Source organism: Staurois parvus, unplaced genomic scaffold (assembly GCF_062004578.1).
Source record: "Staurois parvus isolate SC_StPar_1 unplaced genomic scaffold, SC_StPar_1.0 ptg000447l, whole genome shotgun sequence".
Taxonomy (NCBI): domain Eukaryota; kingdom Metazoa; phylum Chordata; class Amphibia; order Anura; family Ranidae; genus Staurois; species Staurois parvus.
In genome coordinates, this window is record NW_028318243.1 from 1,172,194 (window position 1) to 1,196,559 (window position 24,366).

Genomic DNA, 24,366 nt, shown 5'->3' on the forward strand with positions numbered 1-24,366 from the left:
TTGTAGTGTGTAAAAGGGTTAGAACTTGTGACGTTTTAGTCCTTTTCTGTGCTTTTCAGTCCTGCTCTGCCTTTTCTTTCCCGGTGTCATGGGGACAGGAAGTGAGTGAAAATCTCCTCACTGGTGTCATAGACTTTAAATAAAAACCTGAAACATTTTTAAAATGTTCCCCATTTTAGAATAAAAACTAAGAAAAACATTTTTGGCTGGAGTTAGGTTTAACCACTTAATTGCCAACCCAGATATTTCTCATGTAAAAGAAGTTGCGAGCGCTAGAAAAAATAAAGCAGCCACAGCATCAAAAAGGATACCAATAAACCTTACAAAAGCATATAATATAAAAGATGCGGCGCTATATCACAAGTAATGAGAAGAAAATGGAAATTATCCAAGGTATCAATATGGTGATCATAGGTGATTAACGTGAACAATAAACAAAGTAACATGCAGTGCAAAAAACAGTCTTTGTGGTAATTTCTCTCCTTCAAAGTGCTGATTCCATGCGGTGAACGTGAGAAAGGATAAGGCTGTGCACTCACCAGATGCACAGCGTAACTGCGCATTTAGAGATAAATATATCTCTGAAAAATCCTCTGGTAGCTCTTTAAGGTCAGGTCAAATCAGGTATTCCTCCACCCGCTGGATATTGATGGTAATCCACAGTCTCTCTCAGAGATGGCTCTACAGGTGATATGTGACTCACCAAGGGCCACAAAGAAAGGAGACCAATAGCGTGATACCGTTTTAAAAGATTTTATTCTAAGCAGTATACATAGGTGGGGATAAATGAACAAAAACAAACACTGACCATGAGGTAGATTAAAAGATGGCCGCCGGGACCTCCATGGTGCCGGCGGCAAGAAGGTAATGACGCTGTAGCTCCTACCCTAGGGTAGGAGCTACAGCGTCATTACCTTCTTGCCGCCGGCACCATGGAGGTCCCGGCGGCCATCTTTTAATCTACCTCATGGTCAGTGTTTGTTTTTGTTCATTTATCCCCACCTATGTATACTGCTTAGAATAAAATCTTTTAAAACGGTATCACGCTATTGGTCTCCTTTCTTTGTGGCCCTTGGTGAGTCACATATCACCTGTAGAGCCATCTCTGAGAGAGACTGTGGATTACCATCAATATCCAGCGGGTGGAGGAATACCTGATTTGACCTGACCTTAAAGAGCTACCAGAGGATTTTTCAGAGATATATTTATCTCTAAATGCGCAGTTACGCTGTGCATCTGGTGAGTGCACAGCCTTATCCTTTCTCACGTTCACCGCATGGAATCAGCACTTTGAAGGAGAGAAATTACCACAAAGACTGTTTTTTGCACTGCATGTTACTTTGTTTATTGTTCACGTTAATCACCTATGATCACCATATTGATACCTTGGATAATTTCCATTTTCTTCTCATTACTTGTGATATAGCGCCGCATCTTTTATATTATATCCAGATATTTCTCATACATGTAAGAATTCTTTTTTTTTTTGCTAGCAAATTACCTAGAACCCCCAAACATTATTGCATTTTCTTTTAAGCAGAGGCTGGAGAATAAAAATGGTGGCTGTTGCAATTTTGTATACCAAACGATATTTGGGCAGCAAAAGAATATGGCTGCAGCTGCAGGCATCATCCTGGTATCCTGGTTTAGGGGCTCTAGGTAATTTTCTAGCAAAAAAAAAAAAGTAGATTTTTCATGTCATAGACTTTAAATAAAAACCTGAAACAATTTTAAAATATTCCCCGTTTTAGTACAAAAAACCCCAAAAACTAAGAAAAACATTTTTGGCTGGAGTTAGGTTTAACCACTTAATCGCCACCCGGTCATTTCTGATATTTCTCTCATACATGTAAGAAATCTTTTTTTGCTAGCAAATTACCTAGAACCCCCAAATATTATTGAATGTTTTTTGAAGCAGAGGCCCTGGAGAAAAAATGGTGGCTGTTGCAATTTTGTATACCAAACGATATTTGGGCAGCAAAAGCGATTGGCTGCAGCTGCAGGATTCATCCTGGTATCCTGGTTAAGGGGTTCTAGGTAATTTTCCCAGCAAAAAGTAGATTTCTTGTATTAGAGAAATGTCAGAAATGGCCGGGTGGCAAGTGGTTAACCCAAAAATGTTTTTCTTATTTATTTCTTCTAAATGGGGAACATTTTAAAGTTGTTTCAGGTTTTTAATTAAGTCTATGATACCAATGAGGAGATTTTCCCTCACTTCCTGTCCCCATGACACCAGGACAAGAGGGAGGATGTCATGTGATGTCCTACGGGCAGGAACTGGTTAACATATATCTGAGGCCAAGACTTTTTAAGCATTAGTTTTGGATACATATGAGACAGGGTTAAGACCTCGCTTGAGGTTTACTTTTTACCGTCTGTGCGCATTAAGGGGGATATCCCTTCACTTCCTGTCCCAGAGACACAACAGGAAGTAAGAGTAAATCTCTCCAGAGTCAGAGAATTCCATCTGCTGGCCAGAATATATGGAACTCTGATCAGTTGATCTCCTCTAGATACCCCTTTAAGACGGCACAGCCAAGTTAGTGACCTCACTTTATTCAACTGCAATTAGGTTTGGTCATCGGCCCGCCCCCAGCCTGCTGTTTGGACAAGGAGGAGCAGAGGCATACTGATGAGACCATCCCTTGTCTTTCTACACCTGTTCAGGACGGGTGGCTACCAGTGCGGTGCTATAGATAAGAGACCTGAATTTGTCCCAGCAGGGCCGGGACAAGGGCTGGGCAGGAGGGGCAGCTTCCCTGGGCACTGTGGGATCATGTGAGGTCGGGGGTGCGGCAAGGAGATTGCGGGGAGGAGATCTGTGTTGGGAGGGAGATTTCAGGGCACAGCAGGGCATAAGGAGTGTACTAGCAGTGGTGATTTGGAGGAGGAGGGATAGGAGAAGATTTGTGATAGGAGGGGGGATGGGAGAAGGGTTGTATTGGGAGGGGGGATGGGAGAAGAGGAGGATTCGTGCTAGGAGGGGGGATTTGGGGGTGAATGGGAGAAGAGGAGGATTCGTGCTAGGAGGGGGGATTTGGGGGTGAATGGGAGAAGAGGAGGATTCGTGCTAGGAGGGGGGATTTGGGGGTGTATGGGAGAAGAGGAGGATTTGTGCTAGGAGGGGGGATTTGGGGGTGAATGGGAGAAGAGGAGGATTCGTGCTAGGAGGGGGGATTTGGGGGTGAATGGGAGAAGAGGAGGATTCGTGCTAGGAGGGGGATTTGGGGGTGAATGGGAGAAGAGGAGGATTTGTGCTAGGAGGGGGGATTTGGGGGTGAATGGGAGAAGAGGAGGATTCATGCTAGGAGGGGGGATTTGGGGGTGAATGGGAGAAGAGGAGGATTCATGCTAGGAGGGGTGATTTGGGGGGGAGGTAGTGGGAGAAAGATTCATACTAGGAGGGGGGATTGAAGAAGAGGATTTGTGCTAGGAGGGGGATTTGGGGGGGGGGTAGTGGGAGAAGAAGATTCATACTAGGAGGGGGGTTTGGGGGGATGGGAGAAGAGGATTTGTGCTAGGAGGGGGATTTGGGGGTTTGTGCTAAACAAATTCATGTTATAGAGGGGATTTGTGTTAGGAGGGGTTTTTTAGGATGTGAATTTGTTCTAGTAGGAATGAATGGGGGGGGGGGGGGATTTGTGCTGGAAGGGGGCTTTGGAGTGGGGAGGAGAGGATCTGAGCTCGTAGGGGAAATTTGAGAGCTGGAAGATTTGTGCTAGGAGGGGAGATTTGTATTTTGGGGGGGATTTTTGCTGGGATTTTTGGAAAGAGAGGGTCTTAACTGGAAGAAAAGATGAGGGGGCAAATATTTCTGCTGGGAGGGGGAATTTGAAGTGGGAGGAAAATGATTTGTGCTGGGAGGGGTTGTATTGGGAGGGGGGATGGGAGAAGAGGATTTGTGCTAGGAGGGGGGATTTGGGGGGGATGGGAGAAGGGAATTTGTGCTAGGGCGTTTTTGGGCAATCTTTTGTGTAAAAGATGCTAAAAATGGCAAAAAAACGCAAAAGGCCGGTCATACATTGGTTGAAATTTGACCATTTTTTTGTGAATAATCGGACGATTTTCGCTCTGTTAGTGGGTCAATGGCACCGGCCGATTTTCGTGGTTCCTCCCCTTTTCGGTGATTGGGCACATTGGAAAATTTTTGACTCAATGATGGTCAAATCGTACGATCGTTTTTCTGAAAAGACTATGTGCATGAGCCGTGACCTGGAAGGAACAGAAGTTTTGCCTGTTATATGGGGTGAACTTTATGACTCGGTCGGCTGATTTTCAAAATCATTGATGGCACCATCGGATTACCGAGCGAACAACGTTTCCGATTTCTGGACGAAAAATTGATCGGATTTGACCCGTGTATGGCCTGCATTAATCAGCTGGAAACAAAACCCAGAACTAGTGGGTTTCTAGAGGAGTTTTTGTAGCTGTAAAAGCACTTTAACGCTGGTCAACGCGGAAAAAAGGCAGCAAAACAGCGTTTTGGGGCATTTTTTGAGCAAACATTTTATTTTTTTGTGTAAAAGATGCTAAAAAATGGCAAAAAACCGCGGCTAAACACTAATGCAGAAACGCTGAACAACTTACTTTTTTAACGCATCTTACGCAGTGTTATTAAAACGTGTACATGGAGACTTAGGCCGGCCATACATGGGTCAAAATTCAACCGATTTTTTGTGAATAATTGGCTGATTTTTGCTCTGTTAGTGGGTCAATGGCACCGGCCGATTTTTATAGCTCCTCCCCTTTTCGGCGATCGGGCACGTTGGAAAATTCATTAAAAACGACCGATTTTCGACTCAATGTTGGTCAAATCGTACGATCGTTTTTCCAAAAAGAATACGCTCATCAGCCATGACCTGGAAGGAACAGAAGTTTTGCTTGATATATGGGGGGAACTTTATGACTCGGTCGGTCGATTTTCGAAAACATTGATGGCGCCATCGGATTACCAAGTGAATGACGTTTTCAATTTCTGGACTAAAAATCATTCAGAATTTGACCCGTGTATGGCCTGCATTACACTTTGTGGTTTTACCTCCGGCCATAGGTTGTAGCTCTGTCCTCCTCCTGTCATCCTTTTGGTTTTGGCCTCCATCTTCCCGCCTGAGGTTTTTTCCTTGTATTCAGGATCATAGTAATCTGGAAAACAGAGGACACTCCTCCTTCATAAGTCTCTCTCCTGGCAGCAATTATTTTTCACAATCCAAGTTGCACGGCTACAGCTAGAAATGAACTACTGGGAGTAGCGACTGTTCACACAACAAATGGAACGAATGGCTCCCTATGGCGTTGGCTACACTGTAGCAGAGATTGGTGTCACGTGATCCCACAATGCTCCAAATGTGTGCAAATAATTGCTGCAAATGTTACAGCTGGAGTGTAGGTACTCCATGGGGAGCCTGATGGTCCGTCCAGCAATCGGCTGCTACTCCTTCAGCTGGGTATACGGGGAGTGAAGTTCGTCCGGTTCAGTTTTAGTGACGCAATAGAACTACAAAAATCAGTTTTAGGTTCACATACAAGTAAGGGCTTAACTTTTGTTGCCACTGACCACCAATGTGGGGCTTAACTGGATGGGGGAAGGGGTGATAATAGTACTGACACCATTGCTGGGGGTTGTTATTATGTTCACTGGGGTTACTATTGTGTCCACTGACACCAATGCTGGGAGTTACTACTACACTCATTGACACCAGTGCTAGAAGGTATTGTTGTGTGCATTGACACCAATGCTGGGGGTTATTATTGCACTCACTGACACCAATGCTGGGGGTTATTATTGCACTCACTGACACCAATGCTGGGGGTTATTATTGCACTCACTGACACCAATGCTGGGGATTATTATTGCACTCACTGACACCAATGCTGGGGATTATTACTGCACTCACTGACACAATGCTGGGGGTTATTATTGCACTCACTGACACCAATGCTGGGGATTATTACTGCACTCACTGACACCAATGCTGGGGGTTATTATTGCACTCACTGACACCAATGCTGGGGGTTATTATTGCACTCACTGACACCAATGCTGGGGGTTATTATTGCACTCACTGACACCAATGCTGGGAATTATTATTGCACTCACTGACACCAATGCAAGGGGTTATTATTGCACTCACTGACACCAATGCTGGGGATTAGTACTGCACTCACTGACACCAATGCTGGGAATTATTATTGCACTCACTGACACCAATGCTGGGGATTAGTACTGCACTCACTGACACCAATGCTGGGGATTAGTACTGCACTCACTGACACCAATGCTGAGGGTTATTATTGCACTCACTGACACCAATGCTGGGGGTTATTATTGCACTCACTGACACCAATGCTGGGGGTTATTATTGCACTCACTGACACCAATGCTGGGGGTTATTATTGCACTCACTGACACCAATGCTGGGGGTTATTATTGCACTCACTGACACCAATGCTGGGGGTTATTATTGCACTCACTGACACCAATGCTGGGGGTTATTATTGCACTCACTGACACAATGCTGGGGGTTATTACTGCACTCACTGACACCAATGCTGGGGGTTATTACTGCACTCACTGACACCAATGCTGGGGGTTATTATTGCACTCACTGACACAATGCTGGGGGCAATTGTTGTATTCACTGACACCAATGTTGAGGGTTATAATTACATCCACTGATTTCAGTGCTGGTGGTTATTATTGTGTACATTAATACCAATGCTGGGAATTACTACTGCACTCAGTGACACCAGTGCTGTGGGTTATTATTGTATCCATTGCATGATCATCTGTTTACATCCGCTATTGTCCGCATTCTTTGACATCTATTTTTTTAATGGAAGAAAACTCTATTTTTCTTCCGTAAAAAACAAAAAAACAAAAAAAAAAACACAGAAAGGGACGAAAAACTATGTAAACGTATGTAAACAGATCAAAAAACGATGAAAAAGGATGTAAACAGATGAAAAACGGATGTAAACGGATGACAAATGTATGTAAACAGATGAAAAGTGTATGTAAACAGATGAAAACCGGATGTAAACGGATGAAAAAATATGTAAATGGCTAAAAAATTTAAACAGATGAAAAACAGATGTAAACGGATGAAAAATGTATGTAAAAGAATGTAAATTGATGAAAAATGTATGTAAACTGATAAAAATGTATGTAAATGGATGAAAACAGGTGAAAAACAGATGAAAACTGTATGTAAATGGATGTGAATGGATGTACACAGACGAAAAAAAAAAACGGATGTAAACGGACATACTGTCTGGTTTTGTATTGGATGTAAACAAATGGTTGTAAACTGATGAAACACTGACATGAGTTGATCCATTTTTTCCTTGGAAAAAACGTGACTGAACAGATGACAAAAAACGGACCGCCCATGTGAAAAGACCCGAACGCACGGTCACGGTGTGAAAAGACCCGAACGCACGGTCACGGTGTGAAAAGACCCGAACGCACGGTCACGGTGTGAAAGGACCCCAACGCACGGTCACGGTGTGAAAGGACCCCAACGCACGGTCACGGTGTGAAAGGACCCCAACGCACGGTCACGGTGTGAAAGGACCCCAACGCACGGTCACGGTGTGAAAGGACCCCAACGCACGGTCACGGTGTGAAAGGACTCCAACGCACGGTCACGGTGTGAAAAGACCCGAACGCACGGTCACGGTGTGAAAGGACCCCAACGCACGGTCACGGTGTGAAAGGACCCCAACGCACGGTCACGGTGTGAAAGGACCCCAACGCACGGTCACGGTGTGAAAGGACCCCAACGCACGGTCACGGTGTGAAAGGACCCCAACGCACGGTCACGGTGTGAAAGGACCCCAACGCACGGTCACGGTGTGAAAGGATTCCAACGCACGGTCACGGTGTGAAAAGACCCGAACGCACGGTCACGGTGTGAAAGGACCCCAACGCACGGTCACGGTGTGAAAGGACCCCAACGCACGGTCACGGTGTGAAAGGACCCCAACGCACGGTCACGGTGTGAAAGGACCCCAACGCACGGTCACGGTGTGGATGGGCCCTGTCGGTGTTTCTGTTGTCCGGTTTCCCCGGCACAGGAGAGGAAAGAAGGAAGATCTCCTAACAAGGACTCCTGTTCCTGGGATTGGCCTTCACTTTGGGAACTTTCCCCTCACTTCCTGTGGTGTCACTGACAGAAGGAAGAGGAGGAATCCCCTCATTAGCAGCAATAAAAACCCATTGCCATCCCCCCCACACAATAACGAGTCCTGGTATAAAGCCCGGCCACACACAATAACGAGTCCTGGTATAAAGCCCGGCCACACACAATAATGAGTCCTGGTATAAAGCCCGGCCACACACAATTATGAGTCCTGGTATAAAGCCCGGCCACACACAATAACGAGTCCTGGTATAAAGCCCGGCCACACACAATAACGAGTCCTGGTATAAAGCCCGGCCACACACAATAACGAGTCCTGGTATAAAGCCCGGCCACACACAATTATGAGTCCTGGTATAAAGCCCGGCCACACACAATAATGAGGTCACAGTATAAAGCCCGGCCACACAAAATAACGAGTCCTGGTATAAAGCCCGGGCACACACAATAATGAAGTTGCAGTATAAAGCCCGGCCACACACAATAACGAGTCCTGGTATAAAGCCCGGCCACACACAATAACAAGTCCTGGTATAAAGCCCGGCCACACACAATAACGAGTCCTGGTATAAAGCCCGGCCACACACAATAATGAAGTTGCAGTATAAAGCCCGGCCACACACAATAATAAAGTTGCAGTATAAAGCCCGGCCACACACAATAACGAGTCCTGGTATAAAGCCCGGTCACACACAATAATGAGGTCGCAGTATAAAGCCCGGCCACACACAATAACGAGTCCTGGTATAAAGCCCGGCCACACACAATAATGAGGTCGCAGTATAAAGCCCGGCCACACACACCACGTCCTGGTTGTTCTCTTACCTGCGGTGAAGCCCACTAGTTCTGGATACACGGAGATGGAGGTGATGAAGAGCAGAATCATTGTCTGTAGGAGGATCTCCCCGATATCCTGCAGAGGACAGAACAGGTGAGGAGCGGCCAATCTACATCCCACTACATAGATCCTGGGTGTGTTCATAGTACTCCTGCATGATGATTGGCTGGCAGCCTGAGCTCAGACCCGCCTCTGAGACAGCTGATCCGGGATCTCAGGTGAAATCTACAGTGAGGCTGACATGACCCCGGGGGGCCCTCAACTGCTCAGTACAGGAGCCACATTGTATATTTTACAGATATTCACCGGACAGAAAAACCCCTCACCTCTTACATCAGAGTCCCCCTCACATCAGAGTTCCCCCATACATCAGAGTCCCCCTCACATCAGAGTTCCCCCATACATCAAAGTTATCCCTTTCATGAGAGTCCCCCCTTAAATCAGGGTCCCCATAAAAGTTCCCTGTACACCAGAATCCTACCTTACATCAGAGTCCCTCTTACATCACAGGTATCCCTTACATCAGGGTTCCCATCAAAGTTCCCTTTATATAAGAGCCCCCCCCCTACATCAGTGTCCCCAATAGAGTCACCCCTTACATCAGAGTTATCTCTTACATCAGGGTCTCAGAGTCCCTCTTTAAACAGAAGCTCCATCAGAGTTATCCCTTACTTTCATCAGGGTCCTCCCTTCCTTCAGAGTTATCTCTTACATCAGGGTCCCCATCAGAAAGCCCTTACATCAGAATTATCCCTTACATCAGAGTCCCCCCTTTCATCAGAGTTCCCACCAAATTTCCCTTTACATCAGAGTTACCCCTTTCATCAGAGTTCCCACCAAATTTCCCTTTACATCAGAGTACCCCCTTACATCAGGGTCCCTATCAGAGTCCCACAAACATCATAATTCACCCTTACATCAGAGTCCCTCTTACATCACAGGTATCCCTTACATCAGGGTTCCCATCAAAGTTCCCTTTATATAAGAGCCCCCCCCCCTTACATCAGGGTCCCCATCAGAGTCCTCCCTTTCATTAGAGTCCCCCCTTACATCAGGGTACCCATCAGAGTCCCACAAACATCAGAATTCACTCTTACATCAGAGACCCCTCTTACATCAGGGTTCCCATCAGAGTCATCCCTTTCATCAGAGTCACCCTTACATCAGGGTCCCCATCAGAGTCTCACTTACATCAGAGTCCCCATAAGAGTCCAACAAACAACAGAATTCACCCTTACATCAGAGTTCCCACTTACATCAAGGTCCTGATCAGAGTCCCAAAAACATCAGAATTCACTCTCACATCACAGTCCCCACTTACATCAGAGTCTCCATTAGAGTCCCCCCTTCAGCAGAGACCCCATCAAAGTTCACTTTACATCAGAGTGCCCCCTTACATCAAGGTCCCTATCTGAGTCCCCCCTTTCATCAGAGTCCCCATCAAAGTTCAGTTTACATCTTAGTTCCCCCTTACATCAGGGTCCCCATCAGAGTCCCACAAACATCAGAGGCCCCCCTTTCATCAGAGACCCCACTTTCATCAGGGTCCCCAGCAGAGTCCCCCCTTTCATCAGAGACCTCATCAAAGTTCACTTTACATCAGAGTGCCCCCTTACATCAAGGTCCCCATCAGAGTCCCACTTATATCAGAATCACCTGTACATCAGCCCCCTGCTGAGAGGGAAGGGAACTGCATGAGAGTCTCAGTCTAGTCGGGTGTCGGGGATGAATCCACATGTCAGGAGGGATCCGGGCACAGACTCATCCAGGAAGGACCGATGACACCCGCAGAAGGATGGGAGGGGGAGGGGACATCAGATCTCAGGGGTTCATGCTGGGACATGCAGCCCTTCACTTTTTCTAAATGTGACCCCCCAAAAGTTAAGAACTACAGGTCCCAGCATTACCTGCAGATGAACCCTCCCTGTGCATGTATTTGACATGAAAGCGATGGATTCACCACCTGTGAATGTTCGGTCCAAGTCACATTCACTGCTGTATGAAGTGTTGAATCATTTGTATTCCTTTCATGACATTGTAGGGATGGAAAAGGAGCCGATGGCGCCACCTGCTGGCTGAATAGGAGAATGTATCAGGTTTGTCTGCAAGATTTCACAATTTGACCTTTTTGTATAAAACAAAAATAAATAAATAATATAAAATGTTTATTATCAGTCTTGATGCAGATCACATGTTACTGTGGAGGTCTGGCTGCTACACCTCTGTGGAGGCTTGTAATATTACATACACATTGGGGGTAGCCATACATGACCATTACATATGGGGGTTCTGCTTCCTGGCTGGCCAACCATTATTTCCATTATGAAGGGTTCCCACCATCCCTGTGCTGAGTTCCCGAGTCTGTACACCAGCTGTGCCCATTATGAGGGGTTCCCACCATCCCTGTGCTGAGTTCCCGGGTCTGTACACTGATGTGTCCATTATGAGGGGTTCCCACCATCCCTGTGCTGAGTTCCTAGGTCTTTGCACCTTCTGGGACAATTACGAGGGGTTCCCCTTCTGAGCTCTTACACTTTATATAATGAAGAACAGATCAGAGGGAGGTGCAGCACAAACAGGTCAGTGTGGACACTCCATGGGGGAGCAAAATAAACACAGGTGGGGTGCAAGGCCTACAATTCCCATGGGGGGCAGAGTTAGGAATGATGTCAGGGAGACCACACATGAAGTCATGGACTCCACCCACAATAACCCTACAGATAACTAAACCTGACCCTGTGAAGGATCCGGGGTCAGGGGCAGACTGACAACTCATGGGGCCCCCGGGCAATAGGGGATCATGGGGCCCCTGTGTCCTTGCCCAAACTCAAAAAAGCCTATGAAAAAGGTACCAGGGGCATCTCATGGGGTCCCCTACTGACCCCGGGCCCTCGGGCAGTGCCCTAGTTTCCAAATGGTCAGTCCGCCTTTGGTCAGGGTCAGGGTTCCATCCTATGCTCCAGGGACACAGATGGGCCGCTCCCGGGACACAGGTTGGCCGCTCCCGGGACACAGACTGGCTGCTCCCGGAACACAGATTGGCCGCTCCAGGGACACAGATGGGCCACCCCCGGGACACAGGTTGGCCGCTCCAGGGATACAGACTGGCTGCTCCTGGAACACAGATTGGCCGCTCCAGGGACACAGACTGGCCGCTCCAGGGACACAGGTTGGCCGCTCCAGGGACACAGGTTGGCCGCTCCCGGGACATAGACTGCCTGCTCCAGGGACATAGACTGGCTGCTCCCGGGACACAGATGGGCCGCCCCAGGGACACAGGTTGGCTGTTCCAGGGACACAGACTGGCTGCTCCCGGGACAAAGACTGGCTGCTCCCGGGACACAGGTTGGCTGCTCCAGGGACACAGACTGGCTGCTCCCGGGACAAAGACTGGCTGCTCCCGGGACACAGGTTGGCTGCTCCCGGGACACAGGTTGGCTGCTCCCGGGACACAGATTGGTTGTTCCAGGGACACAGACTGGCTGCTCCCGGGACACAGGTTGGCTGCTCCTGGGACACAGATTGGTTGTTCCAGGGACACAGACTGGCTGTTCCCGGGACACAGGTTGGCTGCTCCTGGGACACAGATCGGCTGTTCCCAGGACACAGGTCGGCTGCTCCCGGGACACAGATTGGTTGTTCCAGGGACACAGACTGGCTGTTCCCGGGACACAGGTTGGCTGCTCCCGGGACACAGATCGGCTGTTCCCAGGACACAGGTTGGCTGCTCCCGGGACACAGACTGGCTGTTCCCAGGACACAGGTTGGCTGCTCCCGGGACACAGGTCGGCACTAGTGATGGGTGAACAGAAGTGAAAGGAAGTTTGACTCAAACGCAGGCCATTTGTGTGTTTGCTGAACACAAGAACAGTAAGGGCATTTGGCGGGCTGTTTGCCCGCCATGTACCACAATGCACTGCACCCTGACAGTGTATTGTGATTGGCCAAAGCAATTCACCTGACCACAGGTCAGGTGCAATGCTTTGGCCAATCACAGTGCATGATGATGTCACAAGGGGCTGGGGTAACCCTTGTGACGTCTTCACAGTATTTAAAAATTGTCACCCCGGCGCAGCTGTCAGACGGCAGGAATCAGTGTCGACAGCAGAGCGGTTTTTTTCTTTTTCTTTTTTGGTCGGCAGTGGCGGCGGGCATCGTGATTGACATTGGATCTACTTCAGGGGACTTTTTTTTGTTTTGTAACCGCTTCCCATCTGCCCTATAGCAGAAATACTGCCATTCATGGCCGCGGCTGGTAATTACGAGCCGGCGCTCAGTGATTTCCGACGATCACCAATTGGGAGGAGGACTGTTTTGTTTACTAACAGTCCTCATCCCTGTCAGCTCGGGCACACTGCACAGCACAGCCATCCAGAGTAGTGTGATTACACTGAAGCACCCAGACCCCTGGTAAAACACGCCCAGCACACAGTTAACCCTTTGATTGCCCCGTGTTAACCCCTTCCTGCTCAGTGCCATTAGTAGTGTCAGTGCTTTTTTTAGCACTGATCACTGTATTGGTGTCACTGGGGATGTCAGTGACACCAAGGCAGTTCCCCCCAGTGTCAGAATGTCCGCTATAAGTCACTGATCGCCGCCATTACTAATAACAATCCCAGTATCTATACCGCCATTTGTGAACAACACTATAACTTTCACGTAAACCAATTAATTTACACATATTGTTTTTTTTTTTTTAGCAAAGACATGGAGCAGAATACATTTTGGTGTAAATTTATGAGGAAATTTGAGTTTTATTTTTTTTTTTACTGGAGAGATTTAATAGCAAAAAGTTAAAAAAATATTGATTTTTTTTATAGTGAAAAAAAACCCCCAAACACACAGGCGATCAAATACCTCTGAAAGAAAGCTCAATTTGTGGGAAAAAAAGGCCTTAAATTTCATTTGGGTGCGGAGTTGCATGACCGCGCAATTGTCAGTTAAAGTAATGCGGCGCAGTAATGTGAAAAATGGCCTGGTCAGGAAGGGGAGTAAATCCTCCAGAGGGTGAGGGGTTAATAAAGGACTTGTCAATATGTATGTTGTTCAATATTGTGAATAGGTAGCGGTATCCCATAGTCATTCACATGGGGGGGGGGGGATCTGGGGACCCCCTTGTTATAGAGGACTTCCAGATTCTGATAAGCCCCCCGCCCGCAAACCCCCACAACTACTGGCCAGGGATGTGGGGAAGAGACCGTTGTCCCCATCAACATGGAGACAAGGTGCTTTGGGGGGGGCAATCGGAAGCCAGTGGAGGGATTGGCAGAGGGGGGTGGAGGACACTGAGTGGAGGCCAGAGGAGGGATTGGCAGAGGGGGGTGTCGGAGATGGAGCGTTTGGAAAGGTGAATGAGTCTGGCAGCCGTATTCAGGATGGACTGAAGCGGGGATAGCCAGCGACGAGGCAGGCCAGTGAGGAGGGAGTTGCAGTAGTCCAGACGTGATATGATGAGGGAGTGGATGAGCTGCTTAGTGGTTTCTGGGGTTAGGAACGTGCAGATTTTGGCGATGTTGCGGAGGTGGAGTCTGCATGTTGCGGAGGTGGAGTCTGCATGAGTTTGTTAAAGATTGGACTTGGGGCTGGAAGGATAGGTTGGAGTCCAGAATGACACCAAGTACTCTGGCCTGCGGGGCGGGTTTGATGGTGGGGTTGTTGGATGTGACGGAGAAGTCAATGGGGGGTGGTGACCGGGCTGGGGGGAAGACAAGAAACTCGGTCTTGGAGAGGTTCAGTTTAAGGAAGTGGAGCGACATCCAGTCTGATATGTCGCTCAGTAGGTGTGTGATTTGGGCAGAGACCAAGGGGGTGAGGTGGGGGGTAGAGAGATAGATTTGCATGCCGTCGGCATAGAGGTGGTAGTTGAAGCCGTGAGAGTGTATGAGTTGGCCAAGGGAGGAGGTGTAGATTGAGAAGAGAAGGGGCCCGAGGACAGAGCCTTGAGGGACCCCAACAGAGAGGGGGAGTGAGGGGGAGGTGGTAGCATTATAGGTAACGCTGAAAGAGCGTTGTGACAGGTAGGATGAGAGTCAGGAGAGAGCAGAATCTCTGAGGCCGAGGGAGTGTAGTTGTTTGAGGAGGAGGGGGTGGTCAACTGTGTCGAAGGCCGCAGAAAGGTCAAGGAGTAGGAGCACTGAATAGTGGCCATTCGTTTTGGCGGTTAGCAGGTCGTTGGAGAGTTTGAGTAAGGCAGTTTCGGTGGAGTGTAGGGGACGGAAGCCAGACTGTAGGGGATGGAGGAGGTTGTTGTCGTTGAGGTGAGAGCTTAGGCGGGTGTAGACTAGGCGCTCGAGGAGTTTGGATGTAAATGGGAGCAGGGAGATGGGTCTGAGGTTGTTCGGGTCATTGGGGTCCAGGGAGGGCTTTTTAAGTATGGGGGTGATGTGTGCATGCTTCAGAGGGGAGGGGAAAGTGCCGGAGGAGAGGGAGAGATTAAAGATGTGGGTGAGGGACCGTAGGATGGAGGGGGAGGGAGGTCGTAGGAGTTGTGAGGGGATAGGGTCGAGGGGGCAGGTGGTGAGGCGGGCATCAGAGAGGATCTTGGAGACTTCCTCGATGGTAGTAAGGTCAAAGGTGCGGAGTGTTGGGGGGGCTTCAGTATGAGGAATGTAGGGTTGGGTGGAAGTGGAGGTCAGAGCAGTGGTGGGGCCGTGGGAGAGGGGTGATGAGGGGGTAGTTGAGTGAGGGGGAACGGGATTGGAGGGAGTTTGAGCAGCGACGAAGTCCCTGCGGGTTATGTCGAGGGGGAGGGGGGATGAGGGGGTAGCTGTGTGAGAGGGGACGGGTTGAGAGGGCGTGTGAGTTGCGGCGATGTCCTTGCGAATTGTGTCAATCTTGTTTTTGAAGTGATTGGCAATCTCAAGGGCAGTGAGTGAGGTGCTGGGTGGAGGTGGGGGCAGAGAGAGTAGAGAGTTGAAGGTGGAGAAGAGTCGGCGAGGGTTGGAGGAGAGGGTCTTGATGAGGGTCAGGAAGTAGGCTTGTTTGGCTGCGTGGAGGGAGGAGGTGTAGGTGCGGAAGGCAGATTTGTAGCGGGTGAAGGCTTGTTGGGATTTGGTTTTGCGCCATAGTCTTTCCAGGGCACAACTGTGTCGTTTGAGGGTTTTGGTGTGATCAGTCTGCCAGGGCTGGAGCTGTTGGGGTCTGATGTTGCGTGTGGTTAAAGGCGCTAGTGAGTCAAGGGCTGCTGACAGCGTGTTGTTGTAGGCAGTCATAGCCAAGCCGGGACAGGACAGGGGGAGGATGCGGTCATGGAGTTGATCAGCTGCAGAGTGGAGGGAGGCAGGGTTAAGGTTGCGGAGGTTACGGCTGGTAGTAGTGTGACATTTGGAGGGGTAGGCGTTGGAGGACGAGGAGATAGAGAAGGTAATCAGGTTGTGGTCAGAGAGAGGGAAGGGGGTGTTAGTGAGGTTGTGGGGAGCGCAGCGGTTGGAGAAGACAAGATCAAGGATATTACCGTTGGAGTGGGTGGTAGATTGTATGCACTGTGCAAGTGCAAAGGAGGAGGTGAAGTGGAGGAGACGGGCTGTGTCCGGGTTGTTGAGGTTGACAGGGATGTTGAAATCCCCAAGGATGATGGTGGGTAGCTCAGAGGAGAGGAAGAAGGGTAGCCAGGAGGAGAAGTCATCCAGGAAGCGGGATATGGATCCAGGAGGCCGGTATATCACAGCAATCTTCAGGGGGGTTGGGGAGAATAGTCGGACGCAGTGGGCCTTGAAGGAGGAGAAGGATAGGCAGGGGGGGTTTGGGAGGACTCGGAAGGTGCTCTGTGGTGACAGGAGCAGACCAACCCCACCACCTTTACGACCATTAGGCCTGGGTGAATGGGTCCAGGTGAGACCTCCGTAGGAGAGGTCTGCAGGGGAGGTAGAGTCAGTGGCCTGGATCCAGGTTTCTGTGATCGCTAGAAGGTTGAGGGAGCGGGAAACAAAGAGGTCGTGGATGGCGGTAAGCTTGTTGCACACCGATCGGGCGTTCAGGAGTGCACATGAAAACTGGGGGGAGATTTTAGGGAGCAGGGGGACAGATACTAAGTTACGGGGGTTGCGGCAGGACGTGGAGGCAGGAGGGTGTTGTGTGGGTGAGGGAGGTGGTGGAGGGCCAGGATTCGGAGAGATGTCCCCCGCGGTTAGGAGGAGGAGAAGGGTGAGAAAGGTGGCATGGGAGCGGGATGTGCAGGAGCGTGAGAAACTACTAGTGGAGGTGTTCGGGTCAGTGGGAGAGTGGAGTAATAGGAGGAGGTGGTGGGTGCCGTAGAGGGGTGAAAGAAGCAGTGAGGACACAATATAAAATTGTTTGGGAGGAGCAGAGGGATATAGTGAATGGATTTTGGGAACGGAGGAGAGGAAAATGAGAAGGAGGAGTGGAAGAGGCATTTTGGGGAGGTGCAGAGGGCAGATAGGAGTAGTGGGAGGCTTGGTTGTCGATAGTCCAGCGGGCAGAGGCGTATCTCGTCGATATGTCTTCTGGTGGCTGGAGTTTAGGAGAGAACGGGGAGGGGATCAGGTGTGGATGGACGGTTGAGTGGTGAAAGTCTGGGGTGTAGAGGAGTCTCTTGGTGTGGTGGCTTTCAACAAGGGTTCAAGTCTTTAGGTCAAGTTGAGCCGGGGGTTGGTATGAGTGGAGGTGGTGAAGGCCCAGCGTCTGGAGGTGGAGTGGGCTAGGTGTTGGTAGGCGCAGTAGGGCCAGGCGTCAGTGGACACTCAGGGGACAATCCCCCCTCCCTGCATAATGACACAGGGCAGGGCAATCTACATTTAGTAACAAGAGACACACCAACAGACAGTCCCATCAGGAGGGAGTGCTGCTGGAGACACCCCCACCAAGCCAATACACAAACATCCCATAATAGTTTGCTCCCAAGCAAGACAAACAATAGAACAATGGGATGCAACCACACAACGCCAAACAATGAACAACCCCCCACCCCAATATTAGGACAGATCACCCTTTACCCCTAACAGGCACAGGGTGACTTACACATAAGAGGGATATGGGGAGCTGAGACCTCTCCAACGTGAGCTGGGTTCCATGAACCCCCCTCCCAAAGTGACTCCCGTCATACCCCTGCCCCAAAGTACCCCCCTCATGTTCAGTGCATGTAGTCTGGTATGGTTCAGGAGGGGGAGGGGGCGCTCGCTTGTTCCCCCTCCCTTTCTTGACCTCCCTGATTGCATGCTCGGATAAGGGTCTGGTATAGATTTTGGGGGGATCCCCACACCATTTTTGAAAAAAAAATTTTGGTGTGGGGGTGCCCCTCAAAATCCATACCAGACCCAAAGGGCTTGGTAAGTTTTTAAAAATGTTTTAATTTCTGGGCAATGCTGACAATTCTTTTGACATTCAGCCGTCAGCGGGGAACCCCTCTGACAGCTGAGACACGGATGAATGTTTTCACTACTAAAATACGGCGTGACCACATCATAGAACTCATGGGATATTTCAATAACTGAGCGGGATCGCACCACAGACTCAGACGCAGGAAGATGCCGCTCAGTAAACTGTCCCAGATTGAACTTCACGGTCAAACTTTTGGTATGTCTGAATGTTCGACCGCGAACCGAACGGGGGGGAGGTGTTGGGCCCATCACTGATGGTCACATTGGATCCTCTCCAGACAGTAGATGTAATATTTCGGACTGGATGTGAAATGTGATGAGGAGTGCGGCGGGGTGCGGTGCGTGCGGAGGCGGGGACGGTGTTTGTGCACTTACTAGTCCCAGTCCTGAGTCTATGAGAGCTGTGCTGTATACACAATGTGTGTGTGTCATGTCACCCACCCCGGGCATTCTCACACTCACCGACATGCAGGCCTGGAGTGTCAGCTGTGCGTCTCACCACGCCTCGTCCTCCCCGGGGATGGCGGTGGGGGGGGTCCTTGTACGGATTCCTTGAGGAGTTTTCTGACTTAGAGTTTCGTCTTCCTGTATACAAGAGAGAGAAGAGGAAGCGGATCAGGGAAGTGTCAGAGAAACCTCCAACTACGACACACGCCGATTAACCCTTCCACTGCTGGCAGAGAATCGCACATCGCTCTGCCCCCGGGATTAACCCTTCCATTGCCATATCACCGCCGTACAAAAATCGCACATCGCTCTGCCCCCGGGATTAACCCTTCCATTGCCATATCACCGCCGTACAAAAATCGCACATCGCTCTGCCCCCGGGATTAACCCTTCCATTGCCATATCACCGCCGTACAAAAATCGCACATCGCTCTGCCCCGGGATTAACACTTCCATTGCCACATCACCGCTGTAAAAAAATCGCACATCGCTCTGCCCCGGGATTAACCCTTCCATTGCCATATCACCGCTGTACAAAAATCGCACATCGCTCTGCCCCGGGATTAACCCTTCCATTGCCATATCACCGCCGTACAAAAATCGCACATCGCTCTGCCCCCGGGATTAACACTTCCATTGCCATATCACCACTGTCCAAAAATCACACATCGCTCTGCCCCCAGGATTAACCCTTCCATTGCCACATCACCGCTGTACAAAAATCGCACATCGCTCTGCCTCGGGATTAACCCTATCAATACCACACCACCGCTGTACAAAAATCGCACATCGCTCTGCCCTTCAGGATTAACCCTATCAATACCACACCACCGCTGTACAAAAATCGCACATCGCTCTGCCCCCGGGATTAACCCTTCCATTGCCACATCACCGCTGTACAAAAACCACACATCACTCTGCCCTCAAGATTAACCCTTCCAGTGCTACATCACCGCTATACAAAAATCGCACATCGCTCTGCCCTCAGGACTAACCCTTCCATTGCCATATCACCTCTGTACAAAAATCGCACATCGCTCTGCCCCCAGGATTAACCCTTCATTACCACCGTTGTACAAAAATCGCACATCGCTCTGCCATCAGGATTAACCCTTCCATTGCCATATCACCTCCGTACAAAAATCGCACATCGCTCTGCCCCCGGGATTAACCCTTCCATTGCCATATCACCGCCGTACAAAAATCGCACATAGCTCTGCCCCCGGGATTAACCCTTCCATTGCCATATCACCGGTGTACAAAAATCGCACATCGCTCTGCCATCAGGATTAACCCTTCCATTGCCATATCACCGGTGTACAAAAATCGCACATCGCTCTGCCATCAGGATTAACCCTTCCATTGCCATATCACTGCTGTACAAAAATCGCACATCGCTCTGCCCTCAGGATTAACCCTTCATTACCACTGTTGTACAAAAATCGCACATCGCTCTGCCCCCAGGATTAACCCTATCAATACCACACCCCCGCTGTACAAAATCGCACATCGCTCTGCCCTCAGGATTAACCCTTCATTACCACCGTTGTACAAAAATCGCACATCGCTCTGCCCCCAGGATTAACCCTTCATTACCACCGTTGTACAAAAATCGCACATCGCTCTGCCCCCAGGATTAACCCGTCCATTGCCACATCACCGCTGTACAAAAATCACACATCGCTCTGCCCTTAGAATTAACCCTTCCATTGCCATATCACCGCTGTACACAAATCGCACATCGCTCTGCCCCCAGGATTAACCCTTCCATGGCCATATCACCGCTGTACACTAATCGAACATCGCTCTGCCCTTAGAATTAACCCTTCCATTGCCACATCACTGCTGTAGAAAAATCGCACATCGCTCTGCCCCCGGGATTAACCCTTCCATTGCGATATCACCACCGTACAAAAATCGCACATCGCTCTGCCCCCGTTATTAACCATTTTACTGCCCGAAAAGTGTTACACATTGCTCTATCCTCCAGATTAACCCTCCCATTGCCCCAATACACAAGAATTGGACATTGCTCTGCTCTGTTTATTAACCCTTCCATTGCCCCATCACCACCCCACAAAAGTCACATATTGCCTGGCCCCCCAGATTAAGCCTCCCACTGCCCCATTATTGCCCCACAAGTGTCACATACCTCTCTGCCCTCCAAATTAACCCTTCTATTGCTCCATCACTGCCACACGTCTCATCTCACTCTGCCCTTCAGATTCTATTCACACCGTTAGTGGGGCAATGTCGATGGCCAATTTTCGCAGTTCTTCTCATTTCTTTTTATCGGTCATGCTGGAAAATCTATGAAAAAACAGCCATTTTTTGTAAGTATTGGTAGCAGCAACGACTGATTTTTCGTTTATCGCCGACAATTCGGGCGATAAACGTCCCGTCTATGGCCTGCCTTATCTGTGCGGACACAAGATAAGAAATATTGCATTGATTGCAACTGGGGATTCACAGCGGTAGAGGAAGATAAATCAATGATGATAATATTGTAAACTCCCAGGATCAGGTCCTCCTAACCCTCTTGTACTGAACTGTATTGTTGCTGTATTGTCTCCCGTTATATTGTACAGCGCTGAACAAACTGTTGGCGCCATAAATCCTGTATAATAATAATATATAAATCCTGTATAATAATAATATATAAATCCTGTATAATAATAATAGTAATAATAATATGCAGTTTGTTTTCACTTGAAAGATGGTGGACATTGTCTGAAAAAAATTATAAAATATTTAACTTCTTTTGTTGCTTTTAATATAGTGGTTAATAAAGTCAATATTTAAAAGTTCAGACCCCTATTCCATGCGTTAAGGGGGATTGTATCTCCTTCCTTAGTTTTGTTTTCTGAGCTGCCTTTTGTCTTGTTTTTCTTCGTTTTGGATACACATCTTTTATTTCTCATCTTTCCATTTGCCACCATCGGTTCTTTTAGTACTGGGGTTTTCAAACATTATTCTTTGCACTTACATTACTCTTCTTACTGTTATCCCAATACAAGGCAAATGTTCACCTGACACACATTTTCTTTCTTTGAATGGCAGCCAATGATGCATGTATTTATTCCTCCCTACACACGGCTCTCTAGCCCCATGATTAAGCTCCGGGGGGGAGTGAAATGTGTTGGAAGGTGTGGCCTGGTTGGAGGTCGGGCTGAGGCTGTCATACACCTCCTCCACCTCCTTGCTGTGGTGTGAGACCTTAGACAAACGATTTCAAACATCCCAGGAGTCTTCAGGAGGGGAGGAGGGGCTTTCTCAGCTAATCACACCCTCTTGCTTGCATGCCTAAACTAAGGGCAGATGGATTTCAGGAAGTCCGTTCTTAACCTCGGAAACTACTAAGCAACTTATTCACTCCCTGGTCATCTCTCGCCTTAACTATTGTAACTCCCTCCTCATTGGCCGACCTCATCGCAGGCTATCCCCTCTTCAGTCTATCATGAATGCTGCTGCCAGACTCATCCACCTTACTAACCGTTCTGTATCTGCCATCCCTCTCTGCCAATCCCTCCACTGGCCTCCACTCAGTGTCCTCCACCCCTCTCTGCCAATCCCTCCACTTGCCTCCACTCAGTGTCCTCCATCCCTCTCTGCCAATCCCTCCACTGTCCTCCACTCAGTGTCCTCCATCCCTCTCTGCCAATCCCTCCACTGGCCTCCACTCAGTGTCCTCCATCCCTCTCTGCCAATCCCTCCACTGGCCTCCACTCAGTGTCCTCCATCCCTCTCTGCCAATCCCTCCACTGTCCTCCACTCAGTGTCCTCCACCCCTCTCTGCCAATCCCTCCACTGGCCTCCACTCAGTATCCTCCACCCCTCTCTGCCAATCCCTCCACTGGCCTCCACTCAGTGTCCTCCATCCCTCTCTGCCAATCCCTCCACTGGCCTCCACTCAGTGTCCTCCATCCCTCTCTGCCAATCCCTCCACTGTCCTCCACTCAGTGTCCTCCACCCCTCTCTGCCAATCCCTCCACTGGCCTCCACTCAGTATCCTTCTCCCCTCTCTGCCAATCCCTCCACTGGCCTCCACTCAGTGTCCTCCATCCCTCTCTGCCAATCCCTCCACTGGCTTCAACTCAGTGTCCTCCACCCCTCTCTGCCAATCCCTCCACTGGCCTCCACTCAGTGTCCTCCACCCCTCTCTGCCAATCCCTCCACTGGCCTCCACCCCTCTCTGCCAATCCCTCCACTGGCCTCCACTCAGCGTCCTCCACCCCTCTCTGCCAATCCCTCCACTGGCCTCCACTCAGCGTCCTCCACCCCTCTCTGCCAATCCCTCCACTGGCTTCCCATTGCCCAACGGATAAAATTCAAAGCATTAACGATAACATATAAAGCCATTTATAACTCTGCCCCAAATTACATCACCAATCTTGTCACCAAATATCACCCAAACCGTACTCTCCGCTCCTCCCGCGACCTCCTGCATTCTAGATCCCTTGTCTCCTCCTCCCATGCTTGTCTCCAGGACTTCCCCAGAGCCTCCCCCATCCTCTGGAACTCTCTACCTCAATCTATCAGACTATTGCCTACTCTGCTCACTTTTAGGCGATCTCTGAAAACCTATCTCTTCAGGGAAGCCTATCCTGCCCTCAGCTAATAATGGAATCTTCTATTCCTCCTACCAGTCCATCCCCCACAGTTATTACCTTTTGTACCACTAGCCCCTCCCTCTTAGATTGTAAGTTCCCAGGAGCAGGCCCTCCTATCCCTCTTGTATTGAACTGTATTGTATCTCTTTATATTGTAAAGAGCTGAGCAAACTGTTGGCGCTATATAAATCCTGTATAATAATAATTATAAAGTAAATGCTACATGAATCCTCTGCCCTTACTCAAGATGGCCACAGCCAGAAATGCTAGGGGGTATTTTTGTTAGTGATTTCTCAGCAAAATTATATCATGAAGACATGGATGGATGGGGGAATTTGGCTTTGATTATTAAAAATTAATTAAATACCATTTTTTGTTTGTGGTGCTCAGATAAAGTTTAGTTATGCTTTAAAATCAGGCTGTGGTCAGTGTGAATGTACATTATTCCACAAGTTCCAAATGAAAATTTAGATCCTCCATTTGAGATTCTGGTCTTTGATTGGAAAGGGGTGTGTGTGTGGTCTCTTCTCTGAATCAATAGGCTTTATTGTGAGCACTGCAGCTATCAGATGCTTTTATAACCTTACAGCACGGGTATCACCTGGCGGCCCTCCAGCTGTTGCCAAACTACAAGTCCCATGAGGCTTTGCAAGATTGACAGTTACAAGCGTGACTCCCAAAGGCAGAGGTATGATGGAACTTGTAGTTTCTCAACAGCTGGAGGGCCACCAGTTTGGCACCCCTGCCTTACAGAGAGCTGGCCGTAACCATGAACTCGTGGTATGAAGAAGCCATACACAATATTTTATCTGTGCCAGAATATTAGAGCAGTAGGAAACCGCAAAAAAAAAAATCTCCTTTGTGAAAGTTAAGAGCATAATGTGCTAATAGGCATTGCATACTGACCAGGGGTGTATTTACCACAGGCAAACAAGGCATTTGCCTAGGGCAGCATTTTTCAGGTGGGCAGCACACCCCAGGAAGAAGGGACATAT

General features: G+C 49.0%; 1 protein-coding gene across 1 annotated transcript in view; it reads right to left on the reverse strand.

Moving 5' to 3' along the window:
• Nucleotides 1–18,982, reverse strand: part of LOC149453593 (ecto-ADP-ribosyltransferase 5-like) — a 49,997-nt gene extending 31,015 nt beyond the window's left edge. Inside the window, exons 1-3 of the mRNA XM_089688159.1 lie at nucleotides 18,777–18,982; nucleotides 8,967–9,054; nucleotides 5,039–5,142 (exon numbers count right to left, since the gene is read on the reverse strand). Coding sequence (XP_089544285.1) covers nucleotides 5,039–5,142; nucleotides 8,967–9,054; nucleotides 18,777–18,782 — 198 coding nt within the window. The 5' untranslated portion in view covers nucleotides 18,783–18,982. The remainder of the gene's footprint in view (nucleotides 1–5,038; nucleotides 5,143–8,966; nucleotides 9,055–18,776) is intronic.
• Between the last annotated feature and the right edge of the window lie 5,384 nt (nucleotides 18,983–24,366).